General features: G+C 28.3%; 3 protein-coding genes across 7 annotated transcripts in view; 2 read left to right on the top strand and 1 right to left on the bottom strand.

Moving 5' to 3' along the window:
• LOC123296662 (anion exchange protein 2) overlaps positions 1–10,486 on the top strand; it is a 92,127-nt gene extending 81,641 nt beyond the window's left edge. For 4 of the 5 annotated variants that reach the window (XM_044878231.1, XM_044878229.1, XM_044878230.1 and 1 more), the window contains 7 exons: positions 1,141–1,855; positions 4,031–4,186; positions 6,585–8,141; positions 8,782–9,038; positions 9,108–9,322; positions 9,585–9,964; positions 10,262–10,486. In XM_044878231.1, coding sequence (XP_044734166.1) covers positions 1,141–1,855; positions 4,031–4,186; positions 6,585–8,141; positions 8,782–9,038; positions 9,108–9,322; positions 9,585–9,964; positions 10,262–10,336 — 3,355 coding nt within the window. In that variant the 3' untranslated portion in view covers positions 10,337–10,486. The remainder of the gene's footprint in view (positions 1–1,140; positions 1,856–4,030; positions 4,187–6,584; positions 8,142–8,781; positions 9,039–9,107; positions 9,323–9,584; positions 9,965–10,261) is intronic. The other variant, XM_044878232.1, reaches the window with a different exon arrangement.
• Positions 10,487–15,654: 5,168 nt separating this feature from the next.
• LOC123296073 lies at positions 15,655–17,086 on the top strand. The gene is made up of 3 exons (XM_044877534.1): positions 15,655–15,929; positions 16,095–16,539; positions 17,058–17,086. Exons 1-3 carry the CDS (start codon positions 15,747–15,749, stop codon positions 17,084–17,086), a joined length of 657 nt encoding a protein of 218 aa, XP_044733469.1. The 5' UTR covers positions 15,655–15,746.
• Positions 17,087–18,559: 1,473 nt separating this feature from the next.
• Positions 18,560–19,280, bottom strand: LOC123296683 (U6 snRNA-associated Sm-like protein LSm5). Its single transcript, XM_044878264.1, has 3 exons — positions 19,127–19,280; positions 18,863–19,059; positions 18,560–18,781 (listed from the first exon to the last, which is right to left on the bottom strand). Exons 1-3 carry the CDS (start codon positions 19,170–19,172, stop codon positions 18,740–18,742), a joined length of 285 nt encoding a protein of 94 aa, XP_044734199.1. The 5' UTR covers positions 19,173–19,280; the 3' UTR covers positions 18,560–18,739.
• Positions 19,281–19,491: the final 211 nt, after the last annotated feature.

Raw genomic sequence — 19,491 nt, 5'->3', positions numbered from 1 at the left:
AATAGAAAAAGGAATATTTGTGAAATCATCCATTATCAATTATATTATTGTATCAACTGCCAAATATTCAAATATTATTTCATTTCTATTTTCATAGTTTTCCCCTTCTATTTATACTTTAATATATTTCTAAAAGTTTTCCTACTTTATGTAATGTGCTGTCTCTAATGATTTAATTTTTTTTATATACAGGCTGATACTATTAAGATGAGCCTTTGAAATTTTAACAGAGACGAAAATACAGCATAACACAATAAGTATACCTATCATGTGCTAATATTATTAACAATCAATCTCTTTCATTTATGAAGCAGTGATTGCGTACTAAATTTAATGTGAGATTTCTTGCTCAAAAATATTAAAAAGGGTTCATACAAAACAATATTGTAAGACAATAATTTGTTTTGAGTATTTAATGCAAGGTTGAGAAATAACAAAAAAAATTCCATTGATTATTTCCTTAGAGACTTATTTTCAAAATTTTGATATAATATAATACCTTAAATCATCTACCAACACACTTGCAATTTCTATGTTTCAATGGCTAATCTTAAAGGTAACAGCGTGTACACAAGATCTATAATTCAATAAAAATAGTATTTTCATAACATTTCCTGCACAAAAGAGAAAGCGGAATAAAACTAAAAACTGATTTGACTAAGTGGTTACTGATTTAATGCGGCAAAAAAGCTAATGTCTATCTTTAAAGTGCAAACTGTCTACACTACATTCAACTGCTATAAAAAATGAGAATCGTACAGTCACAGTTTCGCATTTCTTTAGCAAATCTGTTTTCACCATCAAACTGTCAATAAGAGTTTGTACCCTAAATCTCTGAAAATGGCAATGAAATGGTAGATAAGCGCTCTATGCTTCGTCTCCAAAAGACTGATCTTTAAATATATTTTATAAAAAATCGATAATATGAACTTTTCAAAAAATTTGATTCTTTCCAGTAAATTATAATTTTTTGATCAACAGAAATGTTATTGTAATTTTTTACGTAAAATTACACATTAAAAATTTTTCAAACTAAACTTAGTTTTACTTTCCATATTATCCGCCTCTCGGCTAAAAAACATTTAAAATAAAAATATCTATTTTGAAAAATTTACTGATGTTGGTATTTTTTTTCCACAGCCGGCATCATCACAGCAGCTACCATCATCGATTTCGCAAATACTCATTACAAGAAGATCCAGAAAGTCGTAAACGATCTGGAAGTTCAGGTGGTGATCGTGAGAATAACAGACGTGTATCAATACAACCAGAAGATGCTACCTTACAAGAAGCTGATATTGATGATTTAACAAGTCATCGATCAGATGATGCTCGTGGTTTACGGCGCCATAAAATCCCACAAAAAATTCCAAGTACTGTACATATCGGACGACGTGAAAATGTCGGACCATTACACCATGTGCTGCCAATACAAACGCTCAGAAAAATATACGATCATAGTCCACATTCCGTGTTTGTACAATTGGATGAACTACAAGGTGACGGCGAGGAACGAGAATGGAAAGAAACGGCACGGTGGATCAAGTATGAAGAAGACGTTGAAGAAGGTGCTGATCGTTGGGGTCGACCACATGTGGCATCCCTTAGTTTTCATTCACTATTAAATTTACGTCGATGTCTTGAAACGGGTGTTGTGCTATTAGACATGGAAGAGAAAGATTTACCAGGTGTTGCATATCGTGTTGTTGAACAAATGGTTACAGATGAATTAATTCAGGAGTCCGATAAACCAATTGTGATGCGGGCACTTTTATTAAGGCATCGGCATGTTAACGAACATGAAAGAGGTTTTCGTTTTGGCAAAAGACATTATTCAAGCTACACATCACTACAGGTATGTGTCTATGTTGTTTAAAAAAAATTTACTTTGTTTTTGTGAATTCTTTTCAGTGAATTCGGCAAAATCTCATTTCTTCTAAATTTGTTTACGGAGGCAACATTACTGATACATTCTGTAAAAAATTTAAATAAAAAATGCTTTGCCTTTGCTCTAACGCTTACTTATCATTCATAAAAATTTTAAACAAGAAATAAAATATATGAAATTTTTATTACAGTGTTGTAACGGATATCCAAGTACTCAAGAATTATCATGTAATTAAAATTCTTATCCTGTCTCGTATATTCATTTCGTTTATAATCTTATCCGTTACATTTCTCATAACTGAAGAAAATAAAAGACAAATGTTTATTTATTTTGTTTTAAACCATGGAAGAAAAACGTACATAAATACCATTTAAAATTTGTAGATACAACTTTTTATCATTTTATTTAAACCTTTGGTAATTATCAAAGAAGATAAAATAGACAAGAAGCTAAGTTGGTAGTAGTACATACGCATAGCTAATCGAAAATGATAGCATTGGGTTAAAAAAGCACAGGCCTGTTTGGGTTAAAAAAGCACCCGTATTATTTATTTATTTATAAACGGGCAGCTAACCCTTTACAAATACAATAGTACTGACATTAAAGTAAATAAAAAAAAAAAATTAAAATACGAAAGACAATTAAAGTTATTTAAAAAAAAAAACAACAATATTTTTAATACTGGGTGCTTTCAAGTAAGAAGCACAGACAAGCTTTTTGACTGTTCTTTTAATGTATGCAATTCATTAGATTCCCATGACAGAGAGTAGTTCTATCATACTGTGCTTTAAATTAAATGAAATACATACTCTGAAACTAAAGTGTGTTATGTATAATTGATATAAAAATAATTTTTTTTTTCCGCGAGGTCTTTTACTTTCAAAATTTCACAAAGCAACACCCTTTGGTTTTCACCGAAGGTACCTCTATCAATCAGTCAGGGATAATGACAGGAATGATACCTCTATCAAGGAAAAGTTATAGTTCTAAATGCTCTAATGGCTTTAATCTTTGGTGATTCTATTTTTTATATGAATAATATAAAATTCGATAACACGTAGAAACAGTATGTCTTATTATTACGTAGAAACAGATCATAGTATTCTCTTCTCTTTATTATCCTCTTTGATAATCATCCAAATTCTTATTGGATTGTTCACGTGGAGATAAGATCAATATTTTTTGTGATCGGTGTAAATTAATTCGTGACGAAAAGTATCGCCATGGTGTCTTGATGGAATAATGTAATAAAGGAATGAACATTTTTCTCTAATCAGAGCAGTGAAACAAATGACTTTCCATTTTGAATTTTCAGCGAAAAATGTTAAAAAACAATAAATGAAAACTAACATTTTACAATAAATTATTCTCATTTGTGAATTGAAACGATTAGCTGATTATATTTACCAATATATGGCCAGTTGTTTCTAAGTCCGCGGGACAGCACCCCTAATTGTTACCTAATCAATGAATACTTGAAACTTCGTGAGTGGCGGCTTCTTTTAGGCGAGTCTTCCAAACTTTCTCTACGACTTTTTTTCGAAAGTGTTGCGTTTTCAAATGAGCATGATAACGTCATATTTAAGCTATCGATCTGAAAGGAGCAGGAAATTTTTCAGACATTATGGCCACTTGATAACATTAATAATTATTAAATATTCTGTAAAAGCAACTATATATGATTCGAAAAACATAATACTTGAGTGCGGTATGTTCGAGGTGATAGGCAAGCTCATCGTTGCAGTATTTTTGTCAGACAAAGTATATTATTGTTTAATAATTGTTAATGTAATCAAGTTGTCATAGTGTCAAATATAACGTTATTGTGCTCATTTGAAAACGCAGCACTTTTGAAATAGGTCGTAGAGAGAAAATTTATTAGACTCGCCAAAAGGAAGCCGCTCACGAAGTTTCAAGAATGTATTGGTCATTTAACAAAAAGGTTACTGTCCCACGGACTATGTTCCATCTGATTCAATAAATAAAAATTGATCTTAGAAATGTGACAATCCTAATAAGCTTATAGCAACAAAGTTGTAAAAAACTTAATTCGATGATAGGGATCGAAATTAAAAACTCCATGGTCTTATAAAATGTATGTAAATATTAATAAAATGTTATGATATTTGTTATTGTATGCAGTCATTGTGGTTGGAAGATGGCTCAATGGGTTGTGGTGAACGGTCACCACATGGTGGCCGATGCTCTGTATGCTCACAACTTGGGCGTCGTAGCCCAACGACTGGAATACAACGAACTCAAAGACGCTTCTCTGCATATAGTCTTCATGGGGCCCATGTAAATTTATATTACACGTCTTAAGACATCCAATATTTTTTTCCATCAAAACAATTTTTTGATAAAGCTTTTTCTCATCATTGAGTTTTTGTACACGTCATCTGTTTTGATTGTAGACACAAATCCTACTCATTTTATACAATATAATTTTACTAAACTTTGAAATATTGGTCAACTATCTAGCCAATACCATGTTCTAAAAATTAATTTATGTGGTTTCTTATTTCCCAATTTTTGTTCCACTTTCTTTTCAAATTATTTGAACCCTCAAAAAACATAACTTAAATATTTAAACCCTCGGTTTTTACGGCCAGTGCGTATGACATTTTGGGTTTTTGGTGGGTAGATTACTTTTGATTACCCTCCATATTATATTTAAAACGAGTGTCCTTCGTAACTAAATATCTATAATATACGCGAAAGAAACATATGTCATTGAAAAACCTGACTCTGAATAGCCAGATATACTTGTTACATTAAATAGTTCTTGTTATTTGAGGGTTAAAATAAGTCTTGTTTGCCACTAAAATTACAATTTGTCTTGAACACAATTTTTTATAACGTATAGAATTTTCCTCGTTAATTTATGGAAACTTCCACTTCAGTCTCGGGATTATTTAATAAAAAGACATAGGCGCATCGAAAAGAGGGTTGAATAGTCAACTACTCCCTCTGGGTATAGACTGATCATTCATTTGATTGATTGATTATGATTTGCCTCCCTCTAAACTTAAAATTACTGACTTCTAAAAGCCCATGTAAAAAGATACATGTCAAACTATTTGAATGAATAAAAGTATTTAAGATAATAAAATCGTCTGGGAAACTTAAATTCCATACTAAACAAGCAAGAGTTGCTAGATTTACCAAGCCGGACATGTAAAGCATGAATACGACCCAATTTTTCCGCAATGTTTCCCAAAAGATAATGAATTGAGAATAGAGAATAGTAAAGGATTAACACTCTTAAGCTTAATTTTGCCTTATTTAGAAGCACAATAAACCCAGAAATTCACATCATGGCAATATTATTGTATTACCATGGCATAATTCTCAAAATCAGATTCTGGTTATAAGGTTGTCTCTAAGTTAAGTCAAAAACTGAGTGAAAGCAAATTATATTTTGTTCTTTTTCTAATACTAAAACAACGTCTTAAAAGTTTCAATTAATTTTTCGAACATGATGGGAGTTATAATAAACTTCTTATATTCTTTACATAATTTTTTCTAATTTAACAAAATCATTTGCAGCTACATTGCTTGATTGCTACCTTTTGTATTTAAACATTTTTTATTTATGTTTAATACATTCTTCACACGAATTCATAAATTTCAATCTTTTTAAACATTGTATAACAATTTTTGTTTTTAGGTTTATTCATTTAGATTTCATCAAGATGTTTTTGTGACTAGATAATATTATTTCCCACATACTCCCAGAATTTGCATGCTTAATTTTATTATTTAGAAAATTATAACTAATGAATAAAAAAGGTAACGATTTTGACGAAATTAAAAGTATTCCCCTGCGTTGCTTTTAAAAATTAATGCTTGCTCTTATCGACCGCGACGTTAAACGTGAGGTGAATTAACGCGTTTGTACATTCTTTCTTATTGAGACCTATTCGAAATTTTAAATCGAAACGAAAATAATTTTTCATCAATTTTGATCTGGACAAAAGAATTTAAAACAAAAAAAATTTTAATTATACAATTTTCTCCTTATTATTATAAAAAAAACCAAAAATTTTGTTTTTCAATTTTGATGAAAACTTCGTTTAAATAATTCCAAGATGTAAAAAATGATGATGCAAGGTAAAAATTCGTTCTGAATTTTGGTTCTCGATAAATCAGCTTCAAATAAATTCCAATTTCGTAATTTTTGAGTTAAAATTATTACCTGAATGAACTTTTATGCACTTTTCTAAGGAGAATTTAGTATCGTAATCGTAAACTTTAAAATCTTTTCAAAATTATGGCTCTAAAAGATTAGCCTCACAGGACCACTGAGTTTTTACAAAAATTTTCCTTTTATTATTGTTCAAAAATATTTTTAAAACTTCTTTTGGATCCATACCATGCACGAATATTATCAGCTATACAATAAATAGCCAATGAAACTCGTGCGTGGCATTTAATTTTAAATTGGCGATTTTCGTTTGTTGGCGAAATTTCTTAATTGTACCAGTTAATTAAAATTTTAAAATAAATATTAAATCCTTTTTTAAATTTTCCCACAAAAAAATAATGCGTTTAAGAAGAAAATTACAACTGTTACAATGTTAGTTACAATTTTCTATGTTTTTTCTGTAGTATTTTTGGTTTTTTAATCATTATTTAAAAACTATCTTTAAAAATTTACGATTAAAAAAATAATTTTCTCTTATTTATTTTACAGAATTTGTCTGATAATGATAAACGTAAAGCAAGTTTATTAAATTTCGATGATAGACGTAAAACGAGTTTAGTAAACATGGAAGCGATGTCACGCAATGGTTCAATGGTTCATACAGATCCTGATGGACGTTTGGTTGTGCCAGATAATCATATAATTGTCGATATGAAAGAAGAAACATATGCGTCAAGTAATGAAGATTTAAAGAAAGCTCAAAACGATGCAATTTTAAAAAGAATACCAGTAGGTTCTGAAGCCACAACCGTATTAGTAGGTTCCGTTGATTTTCTTGAACAACCAACAATTGCGTTTGTTCGTTTAGCCGAAGGTATATTAATGCCTTCAATAACAGAAGTGAATATACCCGTACGCTTCTTATTCATTTTGCTTGGACCAAGCACTGCTGATTTGGATTATCATGAAATTGGTCGTTCAATATCTACACTTATGGCAAATCCATCATTTCATAAAATTGCATACAAAGCTGATGATCGCAAAGCCTTATTATCAGCTATTAATGAATTTTTAGATGATAGCATAGTGTTACCTCCAGGTGATTGGGAACAAAAAGCTCTATTGCCATTTGACGAACTTAAAGCGAAAAGTGAAGCAATACGAAAAAGAAAACAGAAAGCATTACAAAAAGGCAGTAATGATGAAGCGACAAAAGCATTAATTTCATCGGATGATGGGGATGGTAAAAAACCACCATTCTTTGATCCATTAAAACGTACACGACGTCCGTTCGGTGGTTTAATCAATGATTTACGTAGACGTTATCCATTTTACGTGTCGGATATCACGGACGGTTTAAATGGACAATGTATTGCTGCAGCAATATTTATGTATTTTGCTGCTTTGTCCGGTGCAATCACATTTGGTGGTTTAATGAGTGATAAAACAGAAAATCTAATTGGAATCTCGGAAACGTTAGTTGCAACAGCCATGTCTGGAGTGTTTATGGCACTTTTAGCCGGTCAACCATTAGTTATTGTTGGTACAACTGGACCTTTGTTATTGTTCGATGAAAGTTTATATCAGTTTTGTTTAGCAAGTGGCATTGAGTTTTTAACAATGCGTGTATATATAGGATTATGGATTGGTATAATTGCCATATTAGTGGCGAGTGTCGAAGGAAGTGTATTAGTGAAATTATTTACAAGGTTTACAGAGGAAATTTTTTCAGCTTTAATATCGTTAATTTATATTATGGAAAGTTTTATGAAATTAATTTACGTTTATGGGCAACATCCTTTATTAGCAAATTATTGTGGTATATCTGATTATTTTTTGGCAAGTATGTTAAATAATTCAAATACAACAAATACAACACCTACGTATGATTTGAATGATACAATGTTAATGGATGCTCCAATCACTGTCAATAATCAAAGTATGGTATCAGAAAAAATTCAACAGATTGTTCCCGTAAATGATATTGATAGTTTGCCAGTGAATCAACCCAATACAGCATTGTTTTGTACAATATTAGCTTTGGGTACATTCACAATTGCATATTATCTGAGATTGTTCCGAAATAGTCAATTTTTGGGCAGAAGTGTAAGGGCTATATTTATTTATTTGTTTAAAGTCAGAACACTGATACATGTCGGAAGCATAATAATTTATTGCAAGGACTTGAATGCTTTTTTCTAAATGAATAAATTGTTGATGAAAATTTTTTAGATCTGCTTATTTATCTAAGAATTTCTTACAATCAGAAAAATAAACGAAAATGAGCAGTTTTAAAAGGAAAAATGATTTATTTATTTATACAATTAGTCATTATTTAGTTTGGCAGAAGCGAATTTTTTTATAAACAATTTTTTAAGCAAGTACGAAAATGATACAATCTGCTTATATTTCATTTTTTTTAACTTTTTGGGCTTCATAATTATCTATGGGATAATAAGAAGTCAAACATATGAGGCTGACGGAAAAGCTAGAGTGAAATTATCTATATATATATATATTGATTTTAGTGAATGTATACGATTTCACCACTACTATTTAAATATAAATTTTCAATGGAATTTCAAAAAAAAAATTAATTGAAAATTTTTAAATATATACTTTACAATTGTCTGTAAAATTTTGTATCCATGCAAATTTGCTTTTATGCTTCCTCGTTTTTGTGTTAATGAAATTCCGCTTATTGATTATAAGCTTTAGATTTTTGTTTAATTTTAACTACTTTTAGGCACGGCGAGCACTTGGTGATTTTGGCGTTCCCATTGCCATTGTAATAATGGTTAGTTTAGATTATTTTATTCCTCAAACATACACCGAAAAATTAAGAGTACCTGAAGGTTTGTCACCGTCAAATCCTGAGGTACGAGGTTGGATTATTAGTCCTGGAGGCTATGAGCACCCTATACAATTATGGTTATGTTTTGCTGCGGGCGTCCCAGCGTTACTTGTATATATTTTAGTATTTATGGAAACACATATATCAGAGTAAGTTCGACCTGTTCTTGTAAATTAAAAAGTTTAAATGAAATTTAATTTTTTTAATTTTAATTTTAGATTAATCATTGATAAAAAAGAGCGAAAATTAAAGAAAGGCTCTGGATTTCATTTGGATATCGTGTTAGTTTGTATGATGAATGCAGTTTGTGGTATTATTGGTGGTCCATGGTTAAGTGCTGCTACAGTAAGATCTGTTTCTCATGTTTCTGCACTTACTGTAATGTCTCGAACTCATGCACCTGGTGAAAAACCTCATATAGTTGAAGTAAAAGGTTCGTATTTATATTTATTTATTCTTTAATCTATTCTTATATATTATACAAACAAAAACTATCTGTTGCAAAATCAATATCTTAATATATATGTTTTAATTATTAAAGAAGATGTTGGAAGGAAACAAACAGTTGGTTTAGAAAGTTATTGCAAAATATTATCTCTTTCTGTCTCCAGAAAGCGGTAAAAACCAATTCCCTGGCATATTTTCCAAAAATTATATTTCTTAATATTAATAAACTGATTTTGTTTTGATTTTAGAACAACGCTTAAGTGCATTTATTGTAGCAGTATTAATTGGTGTATCAGTTCTAATGTCACCACTACTTCGTTTGGTTCCTATGTCCGTCCTATTTGGAGTATTCTTATATATGGGTGTATCATCTACAAATGGAATACAATTCTTTGAAAGAATGCAATTATTTTTTATGCCCGTAAAACATCATCCAAATGCTGCATATGTTCGTCGCGTACCCACATACAAAATTCATTTATTCACATTCATTCAATTATTATGTTTAGCAATGTTATGGATTGTTAAATCAACAAAAGCATCACTAGCATTTCCATTCTTTTTACTTCTTATGTTACCATTACGGGCACAAATGAAACATATGTTTACAGAGCGTGAACTTCGTGCGGTAAGTTATTCATTTTTATTTTAAACTTTCTTCTAGTGTCCGGTATTCAAAAATAAAACAATTACATAATAGCCGATTTGTTATTCGACCCCTTAGTTTATAAATATGATGTTTTCACACTTCTTGTCAAAAATTATTCGATACAATCACATGAATTTCTCTCATATGGACTGTTACGTGAAATAGTTTTTTGCGGAAAACACTTGTGGTAAACAGATAGATTTGCTTTTTTGAGTACAGACCATTAATCACTTTTAATATTTGATATATATTTATGTTTATATTTTGTAATTACAGTTGGATGGGGATCAAGCAGATGACGGTGATACCGATGAACCAGATTTCTATGCAGAGGCTCCATTGCCGGGCTAAAATAAAATTTACAATAATAATAATTGTTTTAAGACAAAAAAAAACACTCAAATAGTTTATTTTTAATAAATAATGTCAACCAAAATCATAATTAAGATTTCACTAAAGCTCATCATGAAGTAGATTTTAAAAGTATTGTACTATATTTAATTATAATTAATATAATTACTAAAAATTGATTTTAAAAATTCAATATTTTTGCTTACTAAAAATAGTAATCAAAAAGAGCCAAAAACAAAAATTCAATAATATTCCTAATCTCAAACAAAGAAAACAAAATGAGAAATTTGGAAATAGATTTTAGGATGATTATAATTAATAGAATTATATTAAAATGTATATTTTTTAGTAAACTGTGATTGATAAAATTGTTACAATATCAGTTTGAAATTCTATTTTTATTGTTCCAATATACAATTACTTACAATAACTTTACATCGAAGTTTCATAAATATTATACTTTTTGTGTTTTTTTTTAAATAATAATTTTTTTATTATTACTAGTTTTTATTTTTCTATAAGGTTTTTATTTAAAACTTTTAAACACTTTGTTGGTGTTATTCTAAATAAAATGAGAAATTTTTTTTCCTGCCATTCGTAGCAGAATGTAAATAAAAATTTTTTTAATCGAAATTTTCCCTGTTTTGTTTATGATTATTATTAATCGGAAAATATTTATAAATTATTAATTTTCACAATGGATTTTACATTTGTAAATTTTCAAAATTTACAAAATTTTACATTAAATATAGTGACTATACTACGAAGAAATTTTTTTGTTCGAAAATGCATGTTCAAAAGTTTAAATATATTAAGCCAAAGGATAATGGAGGATAATTTTTCATAGCCTAGAATTATTTCATATTTTGTTCGTACTCTATTTTGAATGAAATGTGGCATCGTGGCAATCTCGCGAATAAATTATTGTTATTTATTCATATCAAAGTCCGTGGATATATAATTATTACAAAGCATTGTACTCTGATTCCGCGCGTTAATTGCCATCAAGACGTTGGATGAATCGCAAACATTAAAATTATCGCTTACATATATCCTATCATCTACACCTCACCACCTACTTTTGATAATGTCTTTCTGGAAAACCCATCCAATTACTGATTAAACTGTGTGCGCCTAGTGTAAGCATATGTGCATCTTGCAGAAAATAATTAATTAGAGTTGAATATCTATCTCTCTGACATTCTAATGAAATAAACGATGGAAGACAGAGTCTGTACTATGAGAGGAAAAAACGAACTTAAAGTTTAACATTCTTTCAAAATTGGTGTCTTGATAATGTCTCTTAAGTTTCGAATTTCAGTGAAATAGGACTTTGATTTACAACAAGATACTTGTGGCAAAAGATAATATTAAAAACAGTTTTTGAATAACACATTATACGTTTTACGAGATTTAACCTAAATTTAATTACCACACTAAGTGGTTACATCTTACTGAACAATCTTGCTATTAAAAAGGTGACCTCCTTCCTTCTGAGTGAATACATTGACATAAAATTGTATTTTTAGGACTATTGTATTTTATAAACTGAATTCTTGGCTTTTGGTATGAAAATTAATAATTGTCGTTGCCAAATTTTCAAATAATTAATGCCAAGTTATGGCCAATGGAAAGTTTTCAATTTTCAAAAATGTCAAAGTAGTGTTTTTCCATTGTCCGTTTTGCCAAGGTGATTAGAGAAAAATAATAATTGTTCCAGTAAAATTAATATCAAGAGAGAAAAAGTTTCTCATTCTAAAAATCTCAAAAATAGAAATAGATACCGTTACCAAAATAAATTTTGAACGTATATTATATATATTGATAAATTACAAAAAGACATAGTTTCCTAACATATTTTTAAAAAAAATGAAAAGAGAGTATTTTTTTCACAATTAAGATATATATTTTTGAAAAAGCTGCAATACAAAAAGTAGAAAATATATTTTTTTGAAATAAATTTTTTTTTCGCAAATAAATTTATAAAATATATAATTTAATAACCACAGACTTATATACTATGTACATATAAGTCTGTGATAATAACATAGATGCCTTTCTTATAATTATGAAACAATTTGCAAAACGCTTCATTATTTTGACATTATGTGTCGTTAGAGTAATAAATTATAGCACAAGATGAATTTTTTAATTTATAAATAAAGTCTTTCAATACTAATTTGCATTTAAATATAATTAAAAAGCAACAGAGCGGTTTGTTAAAAAAGGAATACGCACATAACTTTATAAAGCCGTCTAATTTTCAAAACAAATATGTTAGAATATATTTGATGTTTCCTATAATATTCTAATATGCTTCACGCTTCTGAGCTCCCTGGGTATGGAATAGAGGCCCATAAACTTATTGGAAAAATCAACACTGTCGAAGCAAATATTATCACAGTATAAAAATTCGTATTGAAAGATACCATAAAAATAAAATCAAACTTTGAAAAAACGAAAAAGTTTAAAAATTTCAATTTGTAAAATTCTTTAATTCATTCAAAATCGTACAAAAGAGTTAAATTGGGTCTATTTTGCCGATTAAACGACACATATCCACGCTTCCATTATAAGTTATAAAATAACAAAATATATTTTTCAAATAGAGTCAGTAAAAGAAAATGAAGATAAAATATATTTTATAAACAATAAATGATAAGACAAATATTTCTAATTAGTAAATTCTTCTTTTTTTTTATAAATGAATTTAATTAAAAAAATATAAATAAATTTTCGACCAATGTTTAAAAAAAATATTCATTTAATATAAAATTAATAAAAACTGTAAATATTTTAAAAACAATATATATATTTTTAATCTAAATTTTTAATGACTATAAACAAATATTTTTGCCCAAGGTGTTGACTACAATGCGTTAGTTTTACAGGATCTATTATGTACAAAACAATTTTTTCTCAGGCCAGATTTTAAAATAAAATTTTTATTTACATCCAGGTAAGTTTGCACGTTTATAAAATCAGTTATTAAACCAAAGGAATTAAATTTTGGAATGATATTCAAAAGGAAATCCTATGTAATAGAGATCAAAGGTCTTTTTTTCAGTTTTCGTTTTTATGGAACTAATCATTTTATGGAACTCGAGTAAGAAATAATTTACAGAAAAATGGTAATATATTTTAATCAATACATTTTTACTGAGGACTTTGATAAATTACAATCAATATTTTAATATAATAATTAAAATATGTGGTGGTTGGGTCCATTCTTGCAATTTTAGATCCTTAAAACTGCTTACTAATATTGTTCAACACCTGATCTGTACATACTAACAAATTTTTCTAACGAGGTGATATTAAAATGAGACTGGCAATAATTTATTTTAATTATTGATAATAGATATATTATCATATTAAAATAAAATTAATGGTATATGATTCGTTTTCAACAACTTGAAAGGTGAAACGGTTATTAAAGTGCATGCAATATTTTTTAAAAGTTAAAAAAAAGTTTCTCAAGTACGTAGTATATAAAATTAATATGTAAATTAATTGTGCCTGATAATATTTTGGCTATTAACATTTAATTTTTATGTTTCATATTTTAAAAGCTGTCTACCACTACTTGGTTTTTTTGATATCTTATTTTTTATATTGATAATAGGTGCCAACGGCTGTCGAGAAATAAGGATACATCGATTATTTTTTAAATTATATTTTAGTTTTTGATAAAATCTCATGCTTTACTCATCCTACCACTCCATCGTATACTTTTCTTACTTAATCTATCGTTTTTAAGGATTTTCCTTATATAGAAAAAAAAAATCAACTCGAATTTTGGTTTTTTTGGCTCCTTGTGAAACTATATATGTGCTTTACCACCTTTTCCGCTGATAATTTCATTTATCGGTTGCTCAATTACTTTCAGAGTCAGGGACTCGTTAATTAATATCTAGTTAGCCATTATTTTCCTATTGATTTATTTTAATATACAAGTACAAAGCAATACGAAATTTTGACGGAAATGATGGTCTTTTGTAAACTTTATTCGCATGATAATTTCATGTTGTGATTAATTTTTTATCTAAAATCCTTATTTGTGTCTTTATGAATTAATTTTTTTATTGTAAAAAAATCAGACGAGAGTGCTATCAATATAAAAAATAACATATAGTTAATTTATTATTATCATTAAAAAGTTCTTAAATAAGCAAACAAAAATTCTGAAACTGTGTAGAATAGAAATTAAATTCAAAATTTAGTTAAAAAATTTTAAACTAAAAAAAAAAAAAAAAACAATAACGCTCGATTTTTTTAGCTCTATTAAACAACAAGCGTTGAACCATCAACTGTTATGGGTATATCGAAAGTATATTTATTTAAAGAATTAATTCAATATTTATATTTCTGTTTTACGAACATTAAAAATGAGGACAAATCGTCATGCTACTAAAAAATAAGATGTAATTCATCTTTTCTATACAGTAGAAGAAAGTACATTATTTACGACTAAAAATCTCGAGAGTTGCAGAAGTGTGTAATTAACAAAGTATTCTCCAGTTTTGCATCAAATACATTTTGAAATAATAATTTATTAATTTTCGAGTTAATTATATATCTTTTAAAATAATTACCAGGTCAAATAATAGTATTCTAAACTGTGATTGAAATGTAGTAAATTTAATATTAATAATTAAATAATATTAATACTTAAATATAATCATACTTCGGTATTCATTATGGAAAGTATATTATTTTTTTCTCATTATTTTGTATTATTATTATGTAATATCCTTGTAAAAACTTCATATAAATTATGGTTAATAAATTTCGGATAATTAGTTAATTCGTTTTTCTTAATTGTGCACTCCCGTACCTATATATATATATATATATATATATATAATACTCCTATATGGTCAGTTCCTATAAGTGGAAAGTATCCCGACAAAGTGAGGCAGATAGTCAATGAACCCGCGCTTATCATTTAAAAATTCCCATATTTACAGCGTGCATATGCGCAATAAAAAGGAGGAAAGCATTCGCGATTGAATTGATGAAAAATTAAAATAATTAATATATGGGAAATACTTATAATCCAACAATTGCTACTATTAAACGAAAAATTTATAATTCCTTAAAATACATTGATTAAAGTGGAAATCAATAGTATGGGGGGCTAACTTAATGACAAATCATTGTTTAAAAAATAATAAATAAACAACGATCGAACAAATAATTTTAATTTTCAAACAATGAAGAACAAACGACGAACAATGGATTAAAAAAGATTTAAAATTAATTAACCCAAAAAAAATTTTTGTTAGCTGTTCTTAGGCTATGACATTTGTCACGTGACAAACGTAAACAAAAAACAATACATATTAAAAATATTACTGATTTATGACGTAACCTAGATGATTTCGGGATTGAGAATTTATTTACAAAAATGGCAACTTTCAAGTGCTGTATGGTTTCTCAATGTACAAGTTCAACAACAAGGACTCCAGAAAAGATATTTGTTCCGGTCCCAATAGATCCTAACAGACGGAAAAAATGGCTTAACTTAACAAATCGAAAACGAAGTGTTGGACCTAAGTCAAATGTCTATATGTGTGAAGATCATTTTAATGTAAGTATTTTTTGCAATACACATTACAGTAATAGAACTATTGAGTTTATTTTAAACTTGGCCTTTATTAACACAAATAAAGTTGTTTTTTATACGATCTTCACATCACTATTATCTAGGACAAATGAATTCTCACTCTACTTTTAAGCTAATGTTAAATTACAGATGCATGAGGATATCATTAATTACATGCAATTCAAAATGGGTTTCGCTAAAAAACTACTAGTGATGGATACGGCTGTGCCATCAAAATTTAATTGCCAAGAAGATCACAAGAAACGGCTGTGTGACCTTAGTGACTGTCATTTGTTTATTTGTGAAGAAAATATTAAACTTGAAAAAGAATTAAATACTGAACTAATAATTAAAGAAGAAATATTTGAAGAAAGAGACATAACGGAACATGAACTTATTCAAGAAGAACTACTAGAAAAAACTGTTACAAATACAATAGAACCTAGAAGAAAAGTACATTTAAATGAGCACATCTTACCGTACGAATTTGTAGCTATTAAACTTGAACAACAATTGAATTCAGAAGAATACATCAAGGATGGAATATTAGATGAAAATGTTTTAGAACATCAGCGTACAGAAATTAGAAATAAATGTTTTCCATGTGAAGTTTGTGATAAAACATTTACTCGGAAAAACTATTTAATTAGACATAAACTCACTCATACTGGAAAAAAACCTTTTTCATGTGATTTTTGTGATAAAACATTAGTTCAGAAAGTACACTTAAATAAACATAAACTAACTCACACTGGAGAAAAACCTTTTAAATAGACTTAATCAGTTATTCATACATAATTTATACTGAGTTATTAAAGTAAAGTATGGAAATTACAGCTAGTAGTCTGTGCATCTAATAACCAACGGTTTTTAAAACCGTAATAACTTTAAAACAAAACCCCTCGTTATTTTCCGATCTCACTTGCTGAACTTGCTGTTCTTCTTGAGCATAATAGCTATTCTATTTAATGTCGGTGCGGCTACGCTGGAATTTACACGATCGTTAAGAGAGGTGGATATGTTATACCCGACCACAATGGCCATGTAACATTTATTTAGACAGCTTGTTTATTGTTTTTTGATGAATTAAATATTTTTTTTCAAAATTTTAAGCTTCGGCTACAGTAGTGTTTGCACAATAAAACAAAGAACAATTAATGTACCAAGCCTATTTGTATGCAATACATTATTTCAATATGCCAAAGTTGCGTTGATCTCGATTGCAATTAACTTTATTTTACGTAATTCATAATTTGAAGTTAACGTGATGTTATGTATATTTTTGAATATATGTATATTCTAAGTTATGTTATAAAAAATCAGGAGACAATGTCTCATCTTCTCTGTCACTGCCCAGCTTTTGTTATGAGGAGATGGATTTACTTGAGCCAGCCTCTCTGTGACGACCTCTCCGGTCTAAAGTCAGTCGACGTCAAAGCCCTTCTTTTATTTTTATTTTTCATACATAATATATTTAACTACCCATTTATCTAATATAGAAAACTAATTTTAAAATAAGATAGATTCAGTGTAATATAATGTATTTACATGGGTAAAATATACCCGACAACAAAGATCGTTTTCTATTTAAACGCCGGATTAAATATTAAAATATGTAATGTATTTAAAAGTAAAATGTGATTTGTATATAATGATAAATAAAATACTTTACGTAAAATTGTCACGCTTTCATTTTGTACCAAAGAAAGTTGATTTGAGAAATATTCATAAAAACTCGATTAATAAATTATGTCGATAAAAGTACATAATAACTCAAAATAAGAATTTGGAACACGTTATGCCAGAATCGAAGAGAAGGGCAAAACTTTCAAAGTCAAGGCTGACTGAGACTGGTTGAGCTATTATTTTATTGCCAGCTCGTCTACTTTTATTGGAAAAAAATTGATACAACTTATTTCTCTCTTTTGGAGGACACTTCGGATTTTTTAGATTGTGATAGTGTAGTCACTAGTTTGTTAAAAAATGAGTGTCGCAAGTGTTTTCTTACGTAAATGAGATATTCAATTTAGAAAACACATTTTTATTAAAATGTATTAAAAACTGCATGTCTTCATTGTAAATACTAACATATCAGCTTTCTTTAAAAATCCTCTGGCATTAAATGAAACCACCCCCAAGCGGATGTTTTAATATCTTTATTTTCGTAACAGTGCCCTGTAAAGTATGGCGTATATTTGAGTATTTATGGGGGATACATAAAAGAGCGCTCATATCAGCAGTAATTATGTTTTATTGAAACGATCTTACTACTTCAGTGTTATTTTCTTATATAAAATTAATGACGAATTATCCGGCAAATGGTGTTTTTTCAAAATATATATTCACTGTCCGAATGTGGTTATTACGAGACAACTACTTATATATTTTATCTATGCAGTAAACTTTTTATAGAATCAAATTCATTCGGTGTGATCTTTTTAAATCCAGTACAGAAAGGCGTCTGTTGACAGCAAAAATGTACGCATCTGGGGCTCTATATAGATATAATAGATCCCTGTATAGCCACATTAACGTGTACTGATGATTAATATTCATACCTTTTAATTTTAAAGTCAAAAAATATTCATTAGACATACATAATCAAATTATTTATTGTAAAAATAATTTGTACATTATTTGATGTCGAAAATGATCGACGAAAATTCACAAATATATTTGATTAGACAAATATTTATACCCTAAAATGACAGTAAAGGCATTTTATTAAAAAATTTTTAGTTGAAAAAATATACAAAAAGATTTCTTATCAAATTAAATTAATGTTATTATTGTTGTTAAGTCGCTGTAGAATCTGGCATGTCTCCTCCTGGTACGAGCTACAAAACAAATATAAACAAACAAATGAATAAAATAAAATAAACATAAACTTTTTTTTTAAATAAACAAAAAAATAATACCATTGTTATGTTGTTTCCATTTAGTAATATTTGATCTAATTTTGTTATTCTGCGGCCCTCTGGGGTGGATTCATATTCTATAACATCTTCCAGTAACATGTTTACAAAATCATCAAAACCTAATAAGGTACCTACAATTTCTTTATCATTTTTCATTATTATGTGTATTCGAGATCCAATGCATTTATCCACAAGTTCTAAAAAAAAATTCACATTTTTATAAACTTAACCTTAAAAAAAATTTCTTTTAAATTCGAAATTTACCCAAAGGTAGTAAAGTTGATGGATTTGTCGCCACGGATGTTGTCATGTTTATAAAAATCTATAGAATTCACGATATTAAATAATCAATAAACATTAATTCGATGAAAAATTATAATTATTTTGAAATGACAAACACTAACCACAAACCGGCGAATAGTATATAATGTTAACTTCAGGTGGCAGAAATCTACACACTTCGTATTCTTTTTATGGAATGTTTTGCTAAGTCTTGAAAAACATCATCAAATTCAACGATGTTATTTAAAATTTCATTAGCAAAACATTTTTGTTTGATAATGAACCTTGTGAAACAGAAAGGGACTAAAGTGTAATAATAAAGTATCACTTTTTTGACAAATTTTATT

This window comes from Chrysoperla carnea, chromosome 3 (assembly GCF_905475395.1).
Source record: "Chrysoperla carnea chromosome 3, inChrCarn1.1, whole genome shotgun sequence".
NCBI classification, from domain to species: Eukaryota; Metazoa; Arthropoda; class Insecta; order Neuroptera; family Chrysopidae; genus Chrysoperla; species Chrysoperla carnea.
The sequence above is the reverse complement of the archived record's forward strand: the minus strand, read 5'-3'. Positions and strand labels throughout refer to the sequence as shown.